Source organism: Delphinus delphis, chromosome 9 (assembly GCF_949987515.2).
Source record: "Delphinus delphis chromosome 9, mDelDel1.2, whole genome shotgun sequence".
Classification (NCBI taxonomy): Eukaryota; Metazoa; Chordata; class Mammalia; order Artiodactyla; family Delphinidae; genus Delphinus; species Delphinus delphis.
In genome coordinates this window covers 18,011,054-18,033,784 of record NC_082691.1, presented here as the reverse complement: position 1 = coordinate 18,033,784, position 22,731 = coordinate 18,011,054, and the positions used below count along the sequence as shown (strand labels likewise).

The following is a 22,731-nucleotide window of genomic DNA, read 5'->3' as shown; positions in this document are numbered from 1 at the left end:
TACTGTTCTCCATAGTGGCTATTACCAATTTACATTCCCACCAACAGTGTAGGAGGGTTGCCTTCTCTCCACACCCTCTCCAGCATTTGTTATTTGTAGATTTTCTAATGATGGCCATTCTGACCAGTGTGAGGCGGTACCTCATTGTAGTTTTGATTTGCATTTCTCTAATGATTAGTGATGTTGAACATCTTTTTCTGTGCCTATTGTCCATCTGTAGTAAAACAGAATGTTTAATTTTAAATGAAGCTTAAAGAGTGTCAAGTTTCTTAACAATGTATAAAATTGAGGCAAGTAAGGTTAAGTGGCTCACCTAAGATAACAAAGTTTCTTAACTAGAGAACTGAGAGTAAATTGACTTTCTGGTTCTTAGTCCTTTGCTACTCTGTTTCTTCCAGGGAACATTATTTTAGTTTCTAGAAGAAAGACAGCAACATGGGTGTTTTACAGTTTTCTTTCATCCAATAAGAATTCCAAAAATGGAAGGTAGAAGGAGGTAGATGTTGTGGTCTTAAAATATGCCCACAATTTCTTTGGTAATGTAACCAAGCAGGACCCCATCTTCCTAGGCTAGATCCTTCCCTCATATCCTCTGCTGTAGCTCTTCTCTGAAGTACCTAGATAGCAGCATCTGATGCACATTTCCTGAGTGGTTTTACAGATGCTAAAACCCTCGCTAAATGGAAGGCTTTAGCTACTTGAAGACCCAGAGCACATAGCAGCCAGGCCTAAGGATTAATGATGTTAACCCCTGTGACACCACCCTGTTACCTCACCATCAACCAATCAGAGTGTTTTGCATGAGCTGATCATAAACCCTGGAACTCCCCTCCCTCGCCTGTCCTTTAAAAATGCTTTGTTGAAACACATCTGGGAGTTCGGGCTTTTTGAGCACTAGCTGTCCTGGACTCCTCGTAGGGTACATTGGCTCTACTGCATGCGGGTGAGCGGACCCAAGTTTGGTTTGGTAATAATAATTCTCCCTTTAAGAGGTGGAGCTAGATTCCTCTCCTCTTTAGCGTAGGCTGGATTTACTGACTTGCTTCTAACAACAGAATCTGGTAGAAAAGATTGTGTAGCACTTCCAAGACTAGCTCATGAAAGGAAATGTGACTTCCTCCTTGCTCTTTCTCTGGGACATTTGCTCTGGGGGAAGCCAGCTGCCATATTGTATGGACACTCAAGTAAACCTGTGGAGAGGAACTAGGACCAATTGCCAATAGCCCTTCGAGTGCGCCATCTTGGAAACCGACTCTCCAGCCCCAGCACAGCCTTCAGATGACTGCAGCCCTAAATTGCAGCTGACTTCCGTCCAGAGCCAGAACCACTGCTCTAAGTTTCTCCTGAATTCCGAACCCACAGAAATTATTAGCTAATAAATATTTATTGTTTTAAGCCGCTAAGTTTGAGGGTAATTTGTTACATAGCAATAGTTAATACAGTAGAGAAGAGGAAGGAAGGAAGAAAAAGAGAAAAAAAGGAGAAAGAGTAATCAGGAAAAAATGCTGCTTATAAAACGTTCTTGTACAGCACAGACAAAAATGTTCAGAGAATAACTAAAAACCACAGAAGCCCAATGAGTTAGGGAGGTGCCAAATCAACATACTTGGAGCACAGAATGTCGAGGTTTCTGTAAGAATATATGAGAAAAATGTTTTATAATTTTAAAACGTGCAAAGTGCCACTCTGATCACATCGATCAGATCGTGGTCTGTACAAGCCCAATATTCTATTTATGATTGTGGGAGAAGATTTTGTGGGAGAATATGATTACTCTTTATGGCAATAATCTCTGAAGTCAAGAGAATATGCTCATTATTTATAATTTCACTCATATATATAAAATATATATTTATGTATACATACATATGTACACACGTATGTATATTTAGAGAGAGACCAAAAAAATATTGAGTTATCATCTTTTTTTTTTTTTTCTTAAAACTGCCTCCAAGCTCCAAGAGTTGATCCTTCCATCTAAAATCCTTGTGACTGTCTTTGCAGGAAGATCTGGGAGCCTAGAGGCAAAGGAAGCTCTGCTAGTTGAGTGTTAATATTTGGGGAGGGGATGGCTATCAGGGACGTAAGCCCACATAAAATAACCAAAGTGACAGTAATTAGCCATCTCAACAAAAGATTTAATCTGAATGAAAATCAGTTGATCATATTGTCAGTTAATTCTCTGGTTTGGGTCTTCATGAAAGACACAAGTCCTTCTTGCTAAGTATAAATGCCTCACTATGAACCTCTCCTTTTGTGGATTTACGTTACATTTCATACAGGATGAGGGGGCCCTCTGAACTTTCTCCTGATTCTGATATTTGTGGATGTCATTCCTCCTAAGTGTGGATTATCTCTCGTCTAGTCTTTGATTCCTTTTCCATTCAGCTTTCATCTTCTCAGACTCAACTATGGACCAACATCAAGGAGGAAAGCAAAGCTAAAGACAAATATAAAAACTAAAGTTGAGGGGCTTCCCTGGTGGTGCAGTGGTTGAGAATCTGCCTGCTAATGCAGGGGACACGGGTTCGAGCCCTGGTGTGGGAGGATCCCACATGCCGTGGAGCAACTAGGCCCGTGAGCCACAACTACTGAGCCTGCGCATCTGGAGCCTGTGCCCTGCAACAAAAGAGGCGGCGACAGTGAGAGGCCCGCGCACCGCGATGAAGAGTGGACCCCGCTTGCTGCAACTAGAGAAAGCCCTCGCACAGAAATGAAGACCCAAAACAGCAAAAATAAATTAATTAATTAATAAACTCCTACCCCCAACATCTAAAAAAAAAAAATCAAAGTTGAATTTTTTCGAACATGGTCGTATAAAACGTAATAACTTGCTCCCAAACAAGCAAGGACGTGTGATAAGAGAGTAGCTGCGCTTTGTGCTTGGAATCAGAAGAGTCATCAAGTAAAATGCCTAACCTAGCATGTGTGAGATTGGAGAGTGGGGTCGGGTTGCGAGACAGAGATGTTGAGGAGGAGGCCTGGAGTCGGCACGCCTAGCACCACGGAGGCAGCCGAAGGAGTGGGGGTCAATCAAGAAGAAGAAATCCCTGAAATTAAAGAAGAAATGAGTCTATCCTGTGATAAACCATAATGGAAAAGAATATTAAAACAGAATGCAGGGCTTCCCTGGTGACGCAGTGGTTGGGAGTCCGCCTGCCAGTGTAGGGGATGCGGGTTCGTGCCCCGGTCCGGGAAGATCTCACATGCCGCGGAGCAGCTGGGCCCGTGAGCCATGGCCGCTGGGCCTGTGCATCCGGAGCCTGTGCTCCGCCACGGGAGAGGCCACAACAGTGAGAGGCCCGTGTACCGCAAAAACAACAACAACAACAAAAAAAACAGAATGCATATATGTGTATAACTGAGTCACTTTGCTGTACAGCAGAAATTAACATTGTAAATCAACTATACTTCAATTAAAAAAAAAATGAGTCAACCTAGCTTGGGAAAGGTAAAAGAGGGCACTGACTCGAGTAAGTTTTACTGAGAGACAGACTAATATATACAAGTTGGATGGAGGAGAAATTGGTCCTTGGTTTGACAGCTTGCTGGATGAGTAAGAAAGTAGGAACTAAGTAAGTAAAGAAATATCAGTAAAAAGAGAAGATGAAAACAATAGGAGAGTTTACCTAATGTTGGGCTTTTTTTCCCCCAGAGAAAAGAGAAGTCTGCAATAACTTGTGAGTGACACCAAGACTGCTAGGGCGTGATTCATGCCCATGCAGTCCAGCTCTGAAAGGAGAGCCTCTTAGGATTATGCAAGTATTAGGGGATGAAACAGGACTCCTTCTAATGCTCTGGGATTGTACTGTTTATTTTCCTAATGGGAGACTGTATTTTCAGTGGCAGAGGAAAACGTCTGAGAGTTAGAAAGCATAGTAAAGTTCAGGAGGAAGAAGAGAGTTCCTGGAACAGACTGACTTACCACTGCATTTGCAAATAATTCCCCTACTGTTAAAATAAGCCTTTGGCAGATAGATTCGGTTTGCTTCTGGAGAAAAGGGAAATAATAAAATCCATTACACCAGTGCTTTTGACTATTTCATTGAAGGAAGCTAACAAAAGAATAGCAGTAATTGGAGGTGCTCCACACTTTTTGATTCAGATTTAAGTTTTCATAATTTTATTGCAAAGACTAGTAGTAGCAAGCGACAGAATAATACCTCATGCCTAAAATTATGCTGCAAAAAGAAGATGACAGACTAGACTTTCCAGTATCTTAAAATCAATAACAGAATGACCAAAAAGAGCTTGAATGGTGCCTTTATCTGAAGAGACAGTCGTCAATACGAGACATAAATCTTTTAAAAATAGAGTCAGCATATGGGTTGCCTTCTGACTGTGTGAAATACATAAAAACGCTAGAAAAATGTGATTAGAATTCCAATACATTATGGATAAAGCTTGAAATAAGGCAAGAATATTCATGCAACCCTCTGCAATATGCATAACAATAGAAACTCTGAAAATATACTCCATGGTAAAATGCTAATGAAACATTAATAAGCAAAATTTTCTGTGCATAATCAGTGAAAGCAGAGAGCTGTTAAAGATTGGAAATCTCTTATTTAGAGAAAAGTGCAGCTATATAAATAAAGAGGACAGAATTAGAAATGGTAGAAGCAATCTGTTCGGTGGATCAAGGAATCAGGAGAAAATAATACATAAAGTATGATCCCAAACTTGCTTTAAAAAATAACAGCTATTGTCTCTGGATATAGGGAATACGTGAAATTCTAATATTTTCTCAGTATTTTCTTGTTTTTCAAATAATATCATGTATTATTATTTAAAATATTATTTTTAAAAATTGTGCCACAGATTTAAGGCCAGTACACTGTATCAATAAGGGAAAGAGCATATGTAAGTTGTAATCTACAAAAATAATATTATTATAAGGATGACAAGAACAGATGGATTCTGTTTTCATTTTGGTGACAAATACGTAGGTCTAGATTCAGTGTAAGCAACTATAGAGTGATTGAGGCAAAGAAGAGGAAAAAATGAGAAAAGAAAATTAAATTTTTATTAGAATCTTAAAAGTAAGATTTTTTAAAAGGTGAAAGGAGGCAAAACAAAATTGGAAGAGATATTAAAGAGAATGTTAAGCAGAGTTGATTTCCTATAGAGTTTAAAATTATAACATCTATGTACATTGTATAGGATGTGAAGTATTTCTATTGAAACATACCTAGAATCATAGAACTCTAGATCTAAAAAGAACCTTAGAGATTACCTAGTATTTAATTCCTTCATTTTGTAGAAAAAACTGAGACCCAGAAAGGTAAAGTGCCCAAACCTAGTCGTCAGCATTCAGTGCTTGTTTTGTCTGGCTTTACTGTGGTTTATGGCATATGTAAGCATTGCAATCTTCCTCTTACAACTTCCAAAAAAGAGAAGGAACATTCATTAGGGCTGGGCCATGACATGATAGTGCATATTTTAAAGGGATGTGTTCAACTTTTCTAAAACTGAAGAGGATTGGATAACGGACAGGAAACTTAAAGAAAAGAGGTAAGCTACTTGTAACTTGAGTGGAGAAAATTGAATGGTGGGATGGGCACGAGGGATGTCAGTGAACTCAGAACTCAGGAAGCATGAGTAAAAGAGATTAGCCAGTGGAGACTGACCTTGAATCAAGGGTAGAATGTGACAGCTCTCTATAGAACATTGATGGTCAATGAAAATGGTGACATTGTAGGTGTTCAGGGTCTAAATTTGTAAAAAGATGGATAGACTCAGAAATAACTTTTCGTGGAAAGCCAAGTAGCCGAGTTTTCCAGAAGTCGTGAATGGAGAACAAAGGGTTAATAGAGTTCTTCTGTTCAGAGAACTATGACAAGTAAAAAATAGGAAGAAAAAAGAGGGTAGGTCAATCAGGAGATGTGTGACACAGAACACTGAACACAAGAACACAGAAATAAGTTAGCTTTTTAAGGAATTATTTGACATAAAATAGTGCATTCAAGCCTTAGGAAGAAAATTCTGGGTAAAAATAAAAATGCACAACAATCCCCAAAATATATAAAGAGTGGGTAGAGATATTTAAATTTAGGTTTCTGTTATATTAACAATTATTAAATCTGAACTATAAAATGAATAGAACTTCATGAAAGAAACTCATCAGTGTATAAATAATGAAAGGAGAAAAGATTAGCTTTGGATAAATATTACAATTATGAGTGTTTCAAGTTTTATCTCTTTTTATATCACCCAGAAAAATTGTTTTAAATTAAAAATATTGGGACTTCCCTGGCGGTCCAGTGGTTAAGACTCCACTCTCCCAATGCAGGGGGCACGTGTTGGATCCCTGGTCAGGGAACCAAAATCCCGTATGCCACATGGCACAGCCAAAATAAATTAATTAATTAATAATTAATTTACAAAATTAAAACCATTTATGAAGTCTTATGACTAAAGCACTGGCCAGCTTTAAAAAAAAAAAAAAAAAGGTTGTCAAGTGTTTTTTTCATGACTAATGCTGACCTGTTTGTCCCCCTACCCACTAGAATCAGAGGCTCCTGCAATTATACCATAAAGCCAGCTTGGTGGGGGACTCAACAGGGTCCCTGCACACTGTGGGGAGATGTATTTCAAGGGAGGTAGTTTTATGGAAGTTCTGGTAGTTTTGGTAGTATGGTAGTTTTATGGCTACATTTTGTCAACTGCTGTCTCGGGGGCTCTGGCTCTGAGCTGGGGATCTGCATAATGTTATCAGCTGCTCTGGCCCTGCTGCTAACATCCTCTGCCTCGATTTGATAGCAGAAGATGGCATGCTTATACCCAATACCAGCAGTCGACTAGGAGGACGCAATTCTCCACTCACCTCCAAATTAATTAGGTCTCCCAGTTTATACACTCTCAGACTCATCCTATATTTCTTCATAATTATGTAATTTGTTTTCTATTTATTTGTGTAATGTCAGTCTCCCTAACCAGAATGTAAGGACAGGAACCTTTTACTTCGATCCTAATTGTCCCTTTGTGTGAACAGAACTCCTAGCACAGTGCCTGGCACAGAGTAGGTGCTTTAAATAATGTTGACTTCATGGCAGAATTCTCTCAGAGAGCCACTACAGCTATTAAAGGAAATGTTCCTTAATCTATGTCAAACAGGTAACTTGCCACATTTTTTAATCCTGGAAGATAGGTGCATTTCAAATATCTTTCAAGGCTTATTCTTATTTATTTTGCTTACTGCAACTCTCAGCATTAGTATTTTTGATTCATTGGGATGTACTCCAAAAATAGGAAATCAAATCTAAATACATAAATTGGACCAGGAAGTAGCCTCCTGGACATATTATTATTCTTATGGATGATAAACTCTCTTCCCAATAGCTTCCCATCCTCCCTGGATTATTTCATACCAAAAAAGGCATGCTTCACAGAGCTCTTCGTCCTTTAAGTGTCAAGTTCTATTTAAATACATAGATAAGCCTTGTCACGCTGTGCTGTATTAAGAATGAAGTACTACTGTAAAGTAACATTGCAGTTAAAACAATAATTTTGGTAGCTTTCCATGCTTCTTCAATCCTTCCTCATCTTTTGGAGACCTTGTGAACTTCGGGCCTGCCTTAAAAGAAATTTTCAAAACATCAAGAACTAAGCAACAGCTGGAAATGCCATTATGATATTAACATTGTCATAGATGCAAGCATACACAAGCAGTAAATATGTTTGATTTCCTAATTATTGCATGATCCTAGTATGACAGTGTCTCTGAGAAATCGTGGGGAACACTATATGTTCAAATCTTTGCTCAATCCTTACATTTTGTAGAGTTTTTTGTGATTTTTAGCTTGTGTCCAGCCTTTTAAGACGATAGGCTTATTCTATTAGGATCCATGGAAAATAACACATTTCATGAGAAAACAAGATCTTGCCCAGCCTTGAAGTACCAAACAGTGCCTGCAAGAAATGATTTAACAAGATTTAACCTTAGGTGCCCTCACTTGAGTTACGATGATTCGTTTCAGATGTTATCTTCATTTTCCTGGTAGCACGGTAATATCTCAGAAAAGATGAGGTCACTAAGCTGCTCTACAAATACACCTTTCCAGTTGACGCAGTTTATATATATATCTTGCTGATTCTGTTTCTGCTACTAAATAGCTGGGAAACCTTGGGAATGTCATTTTTAATCTCCACCTGGCTTCATTTTCCTCGTTTACGAAGTAAAGGAGTTGCGTAAGATCAATGGTTTAAAATATTTGGCAACAAAACCCTTTCTTCAAATAAAATATTTTGTCAAAGCCTGAGGTATGGAATAGAATATGGCTCCAATTAACATAGCTTGAAAATCACTGATTCAAATACTATCTTATGTCGATTTGACTATGAAATATTATAATTCCCGTTAATAGATTCATGGTTCATATTAACAAATATTCACTGAATGTCTGCAGGTATTAAGCCCTGCAAGGATCTGCTGTATCATATGCAAGCCAGGCCATGACCTCTTTCTCCTAGTAGATTGTTTTCCAGAGGGAGACCACATAATTCCACAAATAAAATAAAAAGTTATAATACAAATACAAAAGGATACACAAAATAGGGAGTGGTTACTTCTGGCCAGGGGATCAAAGAAGTTTTCATGAATGAGGGGTGGCATTTGACCAAGAGGTAGGATTTTTAACTGTTGAAGATATGTAAGGGTTTCCAGGTGGGGCAAACCTGGAAATAGTAAGTAAAATAGTAATAGTAAAATAGTAAGTGAAGGTTTGGAGGCAGGAAATTGAAAGGTACTTTAAGAGAAAGGCAAGTGTCCCAGATTGGTTGTGGTATAAATGGCATGATGGGGACTTTGAGCTAAAGCTGGGAAATTAGGTTGGAATCAGATTATCAGAGTCCTTGAATTTCATGATAATGAGGTTTGCTTTTATTCTCCAGGGTACAAAAAGTCATTGGAAGATTTTTTTTTTTTTTTTTTAGCAGAAAGGGACATAAACAGAAATGTATCCAGGAAAGATTTTTCAAAATAATGTGTAACAAGAAATGGGAAAAACTGGAGACAGGATGGTTAATTAGAAGACAGTTGGCTGGAAAGAAGTGACAAAGCCCCAGCCTGGCACAGTGCTATGGACTGAAATGTGTCACCCCAAAATATCTATGTTGAAGCCCTAACTCCCAGTGCGACTGTATTTGGAGACAGGGCTTTTAGGAGGTTATTAAGGTTAGATGAGGTCATGAGGATGGGGTCCTAATCCAATAGGATTGGTGGTCTTATAAGAAGAAGGAAAGAGAGATTATGCTCTTTCTCCAAGCACACAGACTGAGGAAAGGCCATGGGAGGGCTTGGTGAGGAGGTTGTCAACAAGCCAGAAGAGAGCTCTCACCAGAACCTGACCATGCTGGCACCCTGATCTCAGAGTTCCAGCCTCCAGAAGTGTGAGAAAACAAACTTCTCTTCTTTAAGCCACTCAGTCCATGGTATTTTGTTATGGCAGCCTGAGCATACTAAAACAGAGACATTAGGAATGGCAGAGAGAGGACAAATGGCAGCAAGACAGCATGGAAATAGAATCAACAGGATTTGACAACTAATCCAGTTTGTGATGTGGGAGGCAAAGGTCAACAGTGACTGTAAGCCAATGACTAGAAGGTGTTATGATGCCATTTATGGATATAGAGAACAAAGGGGAAAGAACAATTCTGTGGGGCCAGAGCTTAATTTTTGTTTCTGACAAGTTTGGTGATTGAATTTGAGGTGTTGGCAACATAGCCATGCAAAGTCTTCCAGCAGGTGAATAAAATTGTGGGTTTGCTGGTTAAAAGAGATGCCTGAATTAAAAATCTAATTCATTTTGGAGTCCTCTGCAGAGGGATAACATCAAGGACTGATTGCGGATGAACAAAAACATTCATGCACAAAAAGATCTGAATGACCCCGAGTCTATCAAAAATGAGAGCTCTCTCTATGTTTGCCGTGTAGGCCTGGCTTATATGTGTTTTTACAAATTCTGGAACTTGGGCGGTAAAAGAGAGTTGGAAAATACAGAAGATCTACCTTTAAAATGGTAAATAAAATGTAATTTAAACACCTCCAAGTATCCCCTTCTGCTTTGATACATGTGTAATTTGTTTCTGTTGACAAGAAAAAGGCCAACTAGAATTTTCTTGACCATGCGGTTCGACAAACAAAAGATACTGTGACCCTGAAGCAGGGTAAAGGGTAAAACTTTTCTTCAAATAAAGCACACATTAGCTCTAAGAGGACTGAAAGCAAAAATGGAACATTCGATCCCAGAAGGATGCTGATTAGCAAGAGAATTCTACACCTGGGAACCTTGGTTCTTGAATTTCACAAGTGACAATGGAGTAACTAAATTGGAGACAGAACAACAAAAGGACATAACCGAAGTAGAATAAGTATTATAAAACAAAGGAAAATTTCATAAACATTCAACTCAGTGAGACAATAAATAGGACATTTAGAGAATGAATACCTTGAAGGTCCTTCCCTGTAAAAAGTAGCTACCTGTCTTAGGAGCAACTGATCTCTAAAATTCATGAAACTTGATGCAGGTTTGGGTTTTCCCATGAGATGTTCAGCCCACTAAATAAGGACTGGAAAACCACAGCTGTATGATCTCCTGAACCCAGAAAAAAAGAAAGAGTTATATGAAATGTGGGAATCCCTGTAACTTAGTACCTGCCATAGTAATTCATACTCTTTAGTTTAACAAAGTATCCATAGTATGTGTAGGTCATTCCCAGTTGCTGGAAACAACCACTTGCAGTTAAATTTAAGTTATTTCTTTTGCTACTTAATGACATATTTCTAAATAATATATATGTTAACTATTTCTTGATTCTCCCATTAGATATTTCTATTGACTTCCTGTTACAGAATGTCAGGATTTAGTGCAGCTATACCATGCTTCCATAACACATAAACATACACGCAGATGCACTCTTCCCTTTTTTCCTTTTCTGCCCAGTATAGTCATACCACAGTTTTTGGTTGAATCAGTTCTCATTGTTATGACTACATAAATATTGCTCATGGCTAAGTCACATAGTGTTCTTTGATTTTATTTCCTTTCTTGTTCAACCTTCTGTTTTCCCTGGAGTAGATCTTGCTGTTTTCTTCAGTTGTAGTTTTCTCTTAAACTATTGTTCATTCATTTCCCGAACTCTCTGCCAGAGGTGTAGTTTTCTCAGTATAATCAAACACATTAGATAATTTGTCAGTGCCTTTCTTCTTCCTTGGGGATTTCCTTCTGTATGTCTCTGATTTCCTGCTTCAACTGGGCCTGGACGATCTCTAGACCTGCAAACAGCTGCTATCTCAGGCCTTCTTCACCATCATCCTAAGAATTCCCTTAGCCTTCCTTCTGTGTGCATTCCCCTCCCCCAAACAACTTCCTCCTTTCTTTTCCCTTTCCTTCTTCCTTTTTACTCAGTAAATATTGAGTACCCATAATGAGTTCAGTGTTGGACGTGGTGAGTTTGAGGTGCCTATTAGACATCTCGCTGCAGCTGGATATAGAGGTATTGGGTTCAGAGAGAGATTAGGACTGGAGATGGAAATTTGAGAATCATTCAGATATAAATGGTATTGAAAGCCACTGGGCTCGATCACCTGGGAAGTGAGTGTGGAGAAAGAAGCTATCTGGGGTGCCTCAACATTTAGAGGACAGAAGGATTAGACATATCCAGGAAAATAAGACTGAGAAGATATGGCCATGAGGGAGAAGGCGAACAAAGAAAAGTAGTGTCCTGAAAACTAAGTGAAGAGGACTTCCCTGGTGGCACAGTGGTTGAGAGTCCGCCTGCTGATGCAGGGACATGGGTTCGTGCCCCGGTCCGGGAGGATCCCACATGCCACAGAGCGGCTGGGCCCGTGAGCCATGGCCACTGAGCCTGCGCGTCCGGAGCCTGTGCTCCGCAACGGGAGAGACCCCAACAGTGAGAGGCCCGTGTACCGCTTTTATTCTACCTTTATTTTGCTGGATACAGAAATTCCGGGTTGAAAATCATTTCCTTCAGCATTTTGAAGATGTTGTTCCATTGTTTTCTAGCATCCAGTGCTGCTGCTAACTAGTCTGATGATTTTCTTTGTTTTTATACTCTTCTGTTTTTGTTACTGTTCTGAAATTTCAGTATTATAGGCTTGGTGAGAGTGTTTTCATTTATTGTCCCATGGGCTTGTCTATTGGTCCTCTCCAGTCTAGAAATTCATATCTTTCAACTCTGGCGAATATTCCTATATGATTTCTTTAACAATTTTATCCATTTCTCATTGTTTTCTTTCTTGAATTCCTATTATTCAGATATTGAGTTTCCTGGATCAATCCTCTAACTTTCTTATTTTCCTCTGCCATTTTCTAGATTTTTTTCTTTGTGTTCTATTTTCTGATGTCTTCAACTTTATCTTGAACCCTTTTATAGATTGTATTTTTGCTATCATAGTTTTAATTTCTGAGAGTTCTTTCTTATTCCTTTCAAATACAGAAGACTGGCTAAAGAGCCAGACTGCCTAGGGTCCCATCCCAGTACTATTTGTGAGCTGTGTGATCTGGGCAATGACTTAACCTCTTTCTGCCTTGGTTTATTCATCTGTAGTATAATAATATTTATATCTCATAGGGTCCTTGTGAATATTAAATGAGTTAATAGACTTAATATGCTTAGAACAGTATCTGATAAACAAATGTTAACAATTGTTATATTTTTATTATATCAGAAGATATTAAAGTGCTTCTTGATTTTTCTTCTGTTCACTGCAGCCTTCACCTCTCTGAGTTTATTTTTTTAGTTCATTTATTTTCATCTCAGTCTTTCATACTAAAAGTTTTCCCTGGAGATTGGGTGATTCCTACCTGAATTCATGTTTATGAGATGTGTAGGGGTGGGGGTGGTTATTGACTGGTGAACTTCAAATAGGGTGGAAAGACAGAGAGCTAAGTTTTTCACCAAGGGAACCTCAAATGTCAGCATCTGTAGGTCTTGTTTCTTGGGTTGGTCAGTTCCCTAAAAAGGAATCCTCTGATTTCCTGCCTAGGAGGGTATCTGCAGAGTCCAAATCAGAATCTGCAGAGTCCAATAGGGGAAGGAGGCCACTGATAAGTAGTTCACCAAATCAGAATCAGTCCCCTTCCTTTCAGTACAGAACTTTATCCCCACAATCAGCTGTGCCAACCTCTATAGAAAGTCAACGCCTCCATCTCCTGCTGGGAGTGAAGGAGAGCAGTTGCTCGCCTCTGTAGAGGAGGGGCCAGAGAGTGGAGAGTGTTGTCAACACCCGTTACAAACATTTCACTAACCCTTGCTCCTTCTCCCCCTTCAGGGGCACCCAGTGTCTTCAGATTCTCTGTTTCTGAGCCCTGGGACACAGAAGTGATCTTGCCTCTTGCTGGCTTCCTCTCACTGACCTCTCACCTGAGCTTGTGTTCCAGCATTCTCTAGTTTGCTCGGTTAGTTCCATAGTTCTGGTAGACAACTGTCACTTGCTCTCTTGTCTCTTCTCCTGTTTTTTTCTTTTAATTAAAAAAAAATTTTTAAGTTTTTAACTGTGGTAAAATACACAAAACAAAGTTTACCATCGTAACCATTCTTAAGTCTATAGTTCAGGAGTGCTAAATGTATTTAAGTCTATGTAGCGTCAAGTATATTCACATTGTTGTGCAACCAACCCCAGAATGTTTCCATCTTGCAAAACTGAAACTCTTTTGCAAATTAAACAACTCCTCATCTCCCTTTCCCCTAGGCTCCTGGAAACCACCATTCTACTTTCTGTTTTGAGGAATTTTGACTACTCTCGATACCTCATACAAGTGGAATCACACAGTGTTTGTCCTTTGTGACAGGCTTAGTTCACTTAGCATAACGTCCTCAAGGTTCATCCATGTTGTAGCATGTGGCAGAATTTCCTTCCTTTTGAAAGCTGAATAATTAAAATTTTTTATTGTTATGTAAAATTTTTATTATGGTTCTTTTGTCCTTATGAGTTTATAGTTTTATTTTCCCCATTCCTTTAGCCATTATTTTAGTAGAGTTTCAGGAAGCAGAGATAAACTTGAGAGTTCACCCTAGTCCTTAACAGGAAACCCACATTCTATTTATGCAACGTAGCATTTGAGGATCCATCCTCTATTGCTTTTGAGAATCTCTTTAACTTTGCAAGAGCCCTTAAAGGAGAACAGAATAATGAAGTTGCTTTTAGTCCTCATTTAGCCAAAGAAAAACTTACGCTCTGACGTTAAGCAAAAAAGTTACTTCAAACAGTTGTTTTCTCAGAACGCACATAGTATGTGTATAAACCCTTCCCTGGGGAATCTGGTGTAGAGGATCTCAAAGTGTGGTCCCTAGACCCACAGTATAAGCATCACCTGGGAGTTTGAGAGAAAAGCAAATTCTCAGGCTCCTCCTCAGACTTACTGAATCTGAAAATCTGGGGTATGGGCCAGCCACTGTATTTGAACAAGTCCTGCAAGTGTTTCTGGTGCTCCCTAGAGTTGGAGAACCATTGGTCTTCTAGAGGCAATCCTTTGAAAAGCTGCATCTAGAGATTAAACATTTTATCTTGTCTCAGTGCAAATGTTTACAAGATTTTCAGGCTATGAGGTGACCATCTTTTAGCATATAAGTGTGTGGTGCCTATACCACCGACAGTGCCCATGTTTGGGACTTCACTCTCTACTGAAGAGGCGGGCTTTGTCATGTATTTGTACTACCTAACCACTTTCTTTATTTTTTAGTATTTATTTATTTTTTTCTGTTTCCATTATGGTTTATTACAGGATATTGAATATATTTCCCTGTGCTATACAGTAGGACCTTGTTGTTTATCCATTCTATATATAATAGTTTGCATCTGCTAATCCCAAACTCCCAATCCAACCCTCCCCACCCTTCCCCCTTGGCAACCACAAGTCTGTTTTCTATGTCTATGAGTCTGTTTCTGTTTTGTGGATAAGTTCATCTGTGTCATATTTTAGATTCAACATTAGATATCATATGGTATTTGTCTTTGTCTGACTTACTTTGCTTAGTATGATAATCTCTAGTTGCATCCATGTAGCTGCACATGGCATTATTTCATTCTTTTTTATGGCTGAGTAATATTCCATTGTGTGTATATGTGTGTGTGTGTGTGTGTACATATATATATATATATATATACACATATCACATCTTCTTTATCCATTCCTCTGTACCTGACCATTTTCTTATCCTGCACCCCACTGGCCACACTGACTGAACCAGGAGAGAACCTCTCACTCAGGCCAGCCAATCCCACTGGATTCTCTTGAGAATATGAACTAGAGACACCAAAACTGTAGTCAGTGCTGAACTGTTAAAGGTATATGAGACTAAGAGTGATAGCCACAGTGGGCCCTGCGCAAGCCCAGCCCCTGTGTCCTTTCAATTTGCCTACTTTTTTTTCCCTTGAGTGGGTATGTATTTCTTGCACCAAAGAGGTTTGATCAGGATATATCTATTGATGTATTACATAATCAATAGTTAATATATGAATTATTGAAGTGCTGTATAATTATAAGAAGTGCTGTATGATTGACTGGCCATAGTTATTATTATCCATTGTAAAGGTTGCCCAAACTATTGGCTTCTCCATGCTGTTGTCTTGTTTTAGCTGCAGCATATCAACAAACTGATGTCTCTGTCTAATATCTGTTTAATTTCCCATGTGCAAAAACAAATTTGGTAGCACTCTTATTTCATTCCAGTGCTGAACTCTGAGTCCTTTTGCAATTGCTTCTGATTCTCTGAGGAACTAGTGCAAATTGCTTTGTAAATCAACAACCAAAGAATCAATATCAATGATGTTCTTTTAAAGAAATCAAAGATAAATGGTCCTCATAAGTCACTGTCACTGTACTTCAACATTCAAAAGGAAATATTCTGAAAATGACAGCAAGGGAAATCATATAATATTACCAAAACAGTTATGGGATAGTGAATAAAGCCAGAATATGATTTGAGAAGTGAACGTTTGTTCTGAGAACAATATTAACATAATAGGAATATGAGGATCAAGCTTTACTTTTTCAGGCCATGGTTATTGATTTAAGAACGGACGCAAATAAAAATTGTTATCAGAGAGCTGTTTGCAAAGATGTTTTAAATCCAACATGTCTTCTTTTAATATTGTACTACTATAGAATATCCCAAGATGGAAGAGACCATATAGGTCATCTAATCCAATTATGCATTTCATGTTTGACTCACCTCTATACCCCTAAAAAAATGACAGCCACGTGACCCTGGCATTGTGGTTGATGACAGACCCATCTACCATGCTTCATACAGTAAATCTACGAAAAGGAATAATGGCATTTTGAAACACAAAATATAGGATGCTACTTTGAAATATGGCTCTTGTTAATGTTTGGGGAAGTAGTACTTTTTCTTCTGTCATTCCTGGGGGAAAGAGTGTTAAGCATTGTGGCAGACACCGATTATTGCTCCCAGAATTGGTTCTCCTGCATCTCCAAATGTTTGCTTGGCACAGGACTGCTCAAAATAAAGCTCAAATTCCCAAGCTTTCCTTATAGCCATGCATTTGAGTTACTATTGTTGTGGAAAGTAACAAATTACCTCAAAATGTAGAGGCTGAAAACAAGCTTTTTATTATGCTCAAAGATTTGGGATGGGGCATCACATGGCTGGCTGCTTCTGTCATGCTGGCACGACTTCTATCCATGCAGTCACAAGCCCACCCAGATTCAAGAGGAGGGCAATTAAGGCTTCAACTCTTGATGGGGGAGTGGCAAGGTCACACTGTTGAAGAGCACATGGCACAGGTGAGATTTCTGAAGCCACCTTTGGAAAATGCAATATGTCACACCATAGGTGTGGCCGTTGACTAAGTTCTGGCCAAGAGGATATAAGAGGAATTGGTGTGTTTAACTTCCTGGAAGTGTCCTTAGATGGGGGATGTGTATGTGGTTGGAGGGGAGGTTCCCTTCTCTTTTCCACTTTCCTCTTGGCTGAAATATGGATGTAGAAGGAAGGTAGAGCAGCAATTTGGACAACAAATTTAGGATTACATAGCAACAAGCTGGAAGGAGGCTGGGTGCCTAATGATCCTAGAACCACCATGCCAGCCCTGAGCTGCTTGCATTTACATTACAGAGAAATAAACTTCTATCTTGTTTAAGCTACTATATTTTGTATTTTCTTGTTAATCTTAATAAAAACATCATCATAAATGAAGAAAGATGATGCAAACTTGTCTTAAATTATTGGGTCTATAAAGATAATAATGTTTATATGGTCTATATAATATTTATATGGTTAGAGTTTGACTAATATCATGGGCCATGAAGTGAGGATCATAGTATTTCATAAAAGCTTAATTCTTAAAATGCTTGACCCTTACCATTAGAAGTACCTTACTATATTTAAAAACAACATATTATTATGAAGTTAAAAAATGGAAATAAAGAAAATATTCACTCATGGAGTGAATATAAGTTGTGTCATAAACAAAGGATTAATGTCAAAATGTATTTTTATTAAAGGGACTAGTTTGTTACATCTTGATTTCTAGTCTTTGACGTTTCTGAACCATGTATGTACTTTTTTCTTTTTTTTTTTTGTGGGTAGAAAGATAAGCTAAGTGAGCTTGCTATTGAGATATTTTATTTTACAATGATGGTCATGGTAAAAAATGATGTGTTTTAAAATACCGTTTAATTGGCAAAAGACATTTTCTAATTCAAAACCGGAAACATTCGCAGAATAAGCCTCGTTTCAAAGTCCAGGACTTCTTTAAAGCACACATCTCGAATTCTATTTCTCTTTAGAGTGAAGTACATATTCCTATTTTTGGATATATAATTCAAAACCACTGAAAGCGTAAGGGAACTTTTTAAAAATAAACAATAACAGTTTAATCAGGTAAAGGTTTTTTTGCTTAAGGGCCATCTGTCCTGACACTGACATTTTATTCAAATTGCTGCACCATCCTGTTTGAAGGGCATCGACTGACTTTAAGTGCCTCACAATAAATGGCACATTTGTCTTAACAAGTAGTAACTGCATAGAGTGGACAATGGGATAGTATCAGTGAAGCAAAACAATAAAACAGGATGGATGGAGAAAGACTGGATAAAATGTGGCGAAAAAAAAAGAAAGGTGTCACAAAGATGGGGCATTATTTCTTTGTCCAAAAGATAACCAGTACCACTATACGACTTTAAACAAAAGACATCACCCACACTTATCAATCCAACTAGATTCTCGGAGGAAAATAAAATGCCGCTACCGAGGTGGAGGCCGAAGTTTCAGGGCAAATCGAGTGGCGCCAGCTCTGCGTGGACTCCGTTGGTGAATGACGCGTGGGAATTCTGCCGAGTGGCCCGCCCGCTCCGGGGCGTGCGGACAGGTGGACGGCCAGGCGCGCCTGGGCCGGGGGATGACCCGGGGGATGGCCCCCGCCCCCGCCCCGACCGCGCCCCTAGCAGCGCGCCCAGCCAGCCAGCCGGCGCCCGCCTGCGTTTTCAGTCCCTCAGCTGTCCAGGCACCCGGCGCCCGCAGGCGGAGGTTGCCATGGTTTCCTGGGGTCACGTGGGGCGCGCCGGCGCCCCCTCCCGCGCTCCGCTGCGGGGCGGGCGCGGGGGCGGGGCGGCCCAGGAAGGGGAAAGGAGCGGCCGCGGTGGGAGCGGGAGGAGCTGGAGATGCTTCCAGCTCTCCCGAGGCCGTGCTCGTTTAGCCACCGCAGCCGCACGGAGCAGCCGCGCGACGGGAGCCGCGGGCCGGGCCAGCCGGGCCTCCGGGGCCCAGTGCGCCGCGTTCGCACCGGGTAGCGCAGCCAGCGTCGTCTCCGCTCGCTCGGCGGCCGAGGGGCCCGAGACCGGTCCGGGGAGGGGGCGAGGGCGGCGCCCCGGCGCCCGTTGGCAGGGGAGGCAGGATGAGCATCGAGATTCCGGCGGGACTGACGGAGCTGCTGCAGGGCTTCACGGTGGAGGTGCTGAGGCACCAGCCCGCGGACCTGCTGGAGTTCGCGCTGCAGCACTTCACGCGCCTGCAGGAGGAGAACGAGCGCAAAGGCGCCGCGCGCTTCGGCCATGAGGGCAGGACCTGGAGGGACGCGGGCGCCGCCGGCGGGGGCGGTACCCCCAGCAGGGGGGTCAACTTCGCCGAGGAGCCCATGCACAGCGGCTCGGAGAACGGCGAGGAGGAGGAGGCCACAGACGCAGGAGCGTTCAACGGTAAGGAACCGACCCCCGCGCGCCCCCTCCCACCCCCGCCGCTCCCCCTCGGCTCTTCGATCCCGCAGCTCGGCTCAGCCACCTCTCCCCGCCTTCCCCACCTTCCCTACCTTCCCTTCGCGCCCACCCCCTCAGCATCCATTTCTGTCTCTCCCGCTCGCCCACCTTCCTACTCCGCGCTCTCGTTGTGCCCTCCCCCTCGTCCCCTCCTCTGGAGGTGAGGAGCCCAAAGGTGAGGCTTCTCTGCCCACCCGCCCCCTCTCGTCCTGGGCTCGGAGGCAGAGGCCGGCCAGTTTGGGGTGGGCATCTGAGAAACAACTTTCACTGGGGTTGGAGAAATTCCCCTTGACGGATGTCACTGTGCATAAATGAAGCTGGCCCACTTGGCGTCCTCTTTCAGCCGTTATATTTATTAATGGAGTGTCCAAAGCGAAAAGGCGAGCGGTGTTCAATCGGATTGGCTTTACTGTTGTTAGGACGGCAGATTCACTAAAAGGAGCATGAAATTGGACCCACGGGGCAGAACAAAATTTATGGTGATAGCTTTGGCATTCTTGGAAACAGTCATCTATTATTTTCCAATTTAGCAATACCGCGTTGTACTATTTTGGGACACACAACAAAGGATCCCGTTTAGCCTGCAGTCCGTGGGGTGTTTGGAATGAGGAAACGAGCTAATGGTTTGCTTTTTATTTGAAACAAATATTGAATGATTTGGTGCCTTAAAAAAAAAAAAAGTGTGTGAAAAACACTGTAGGAAGTTCTGAAAGCTTGTCGGTTGTCTTTAGAATGAAAAGCCAGTGAGTAATTGTAAGGACTGTGCCAGATACTGAAGCTAGTAAGAATGAATGGGAAAGAAAAAGGGATTTTCTCAAATAATTGCTCCTGGCAGGTCCTACCTCTTCTGCTTATAACCCTCTTTCTCTGACACACGCAGACACACTTACACATTAACAGCCTTCTGTATTTACACAACGTGCCTAAATCCCATCTTTGTGGCATCCCAAGCTAAAATACCCGGGTGTGCAAATGTGCAAGTGCTTTTTCTTTGTGGTGTAAGGCAACCATGCAGTCAGCATCGCACCGGCTTTTATTTATTTACACTTCTTGTGGTTTGTGTGTCCGCAGTGCATTTCATATAATGAAACCATTTTAAAGTGTCATTTCCTTATATATGTTCCTAGGAAGCTGTTTCTTTTCTTTGCAAAATTGTTGAAAAGTGTTATAAAATTAAGGTATTTTTAGTTTGTCTAAAGCAATCATAAAAAGCACTGGAAATTAGTGCTCTCTGAAGATAAACGGAAGATTGTTACTTTAAAATTTTTAATTTTGGACTTTTTAGTGTTTTCAGGGGTAGGATAATCATAGTCTTCATTGTTCATTTTGCAGAAGAATTTAATCGAATACTTTTCTTATTAGAAATGAGAAAAGGATAAAAGAGTACATATTTTAAACAGATGGGCAGGAGAAGCCAATGATGAATGACACAGAAGGGGTAGAGACATCTAATATATACTTCTTTTATGCCCTTGAGACACACATGAACACACGAGTACATTCACATGCACACGGACACACACAAAGAAAAAAAAAGGACTAGTTTCCCAGATTGGAGAAAAGCAAAGACTAAGGGACTTGATAAAGAACGTATATTCGTTCAGTACAATATATTGTTAGTATAAGTAAAATATTTTGTTTGTATAATGTTTTTGAAGTACTTTGCATTTATGATTCTGTTTTCTCTTTACAACAATGTAGATTATACACAGAACAGATTCGATTTTTGTTTTGCAATGAAATAAGCCGTTAAGTTCTGAGTGGTAGGGATCATTTTATATGGTTTTATGGTCTCCAAAGCACCTTTATTGTAAAAATTACTCAGTGTGAGTTTTACTAAATATTTGTTAACCAATTGCCCTATTTATTCCCCATTCCTACCCGCCAAAGACTGTTCTGACTGCAACCAATTTGATCATTTTCCAGTGCACACATATGCATATATGTATAACAGAAACTTTGGTGATGTACTTCCCTTTTCTAGGTGTAGTAAAAAATATCTGTTTAGAGTATTTTCTATCCTAATCAGTTCTGTCTTAATTTTTTTAAAGTAAATTGTGAGACCCCCAGTTTAAAGAGAATTTTAGACTACCAGGGGTTGGCAAACTGTTGGTAAAGGGCCAGAAAGTAAATATTTTAGGCTTTGTGAGCAATGTATGGTCTCCATCGCATATTCCTCTTCTTTTTTTTTTTTTTTAACTGCCCTTTAAACACGTATCCCTTCTGGAGGTTAAGGTTGTACAAAACTGGCCACAGACCAAGGCCATAGTTTGCCAACCCTCGGTCAGAGGGGAAGAAAAAGTCAAAATAATGCCATTGCGGGGCGGGGAGGGGGGGAAACAATAGGAATGAGCCTATCAGTTTAATGTCTAGGTCTAAAAAAGTGCTAGAATATAAAAAATACCAGATACTGGGTAATCCTCCTGTTATAGTAAAGAATTAGAAAAGTAAGTACTAAAGAAGAGTAAAGTACTAGAAGACAAGTCTTAATTTACTGAGACATAGCACAAGACCAAGTGGATCAATCAATCATTCTTAAACTTTGTATACATCTCAAGGATGTTTGATTCAGAAATGAACATTACCTCGTACTATTCTTGGAGAGCTTTTTGAATAGGTTGGGGTGGACATCGGGTTTCTTTTTTTTTTTTTTTTGCAGACATCCCAGCTCTTTCGGATATCTACAGTTGACTGACCACACTTTGAGGTATATTGGTCAACAGATAATGATGATTATAATATCACTTTCTCTTATTAACAGTTTAAAAATAGCTGCCATTTGTTGACATTCACTGTGCTAGGCACTATCTGAATGTTTTAATTCATTATCCCAGCTTTATAAGAAAGATGAGACAGACTGTCACTTGCCCAGTGTTTCACAGCTAGTGTGCTGCAGGGATTGGAACACCTGTGGGCCTGGCTCCATCCCTGTGCTCTTAAGTTCCAGATTTTATCTCTGGAAGGGGGTGGGGCTGGCATCACTTGAGCATCCCTTGTATGTCAAGCTCTACTTGAGGTCCTTAATGTGTTTTATCTTTAAGGCTCAGAAAAATTAACTTGTCCAAGGTCACACATAGGACTAGTAAGCAGCAGAGCCTGGTTTCTTACTCACATCTCTCTGACCCACGACCATCAGAGGTTTCTTTCTTAATGGAATTTGTATGATGGGCTGACTCACAGGTCAGGTTTTCCTGGTTATTTTTCCAGTAATGGTGATAAATTTGCTTTGATTGATTCATACCCACTCTCATGAATTCCTTAGGACAATGTATTTGTCGATGGTATTTGTGAGAGGTTGGGCAAAAAGGCAAGTTTTTGACCGTGAAGCTGGTGCCCATTGACTCACATAGAGGGATCAAGCATATGACCTTGAACTCATAGTATGGTGGTTGAATCAAGCAAGTGAACCAGGGTTTGGGACCATGGCCACCGATGGCCCTAGGCCAAAAGTCAGATGGGTGAAGGTGGTCTTGACTTCTCTCCTACCTTT

The 22,731-nt window shown here is 40.4% G+C and overlaps 1 protein-coding gene across 1 annotated transcript in view; it reads left to right on the top strand.

Annotated features, from left to right (window-relative positions):
* Positions 1-18,620: 18,620 nt before the first annotated feature.
* The window catches only part of PRKAR2B (protein kinase cAMP-dependent type II regulatory subunit beta), a 111,129-nt gene continuing 107,018 nt past the window's right edge, over positions 18,621-22,731 (top strand). Inside the window, exon 1 of the mRNA XM_060020261.1 lies at positions 18,621-19,184. Coding sequence (XP_059876244.1) covers positions 18,884-19,184 — 301 coding nt within the window. The 5' untranslated portion in view covers positions 18,621-18,883. The remainder of the gene's footprint in view (positions 19,185-22,731) is intronic.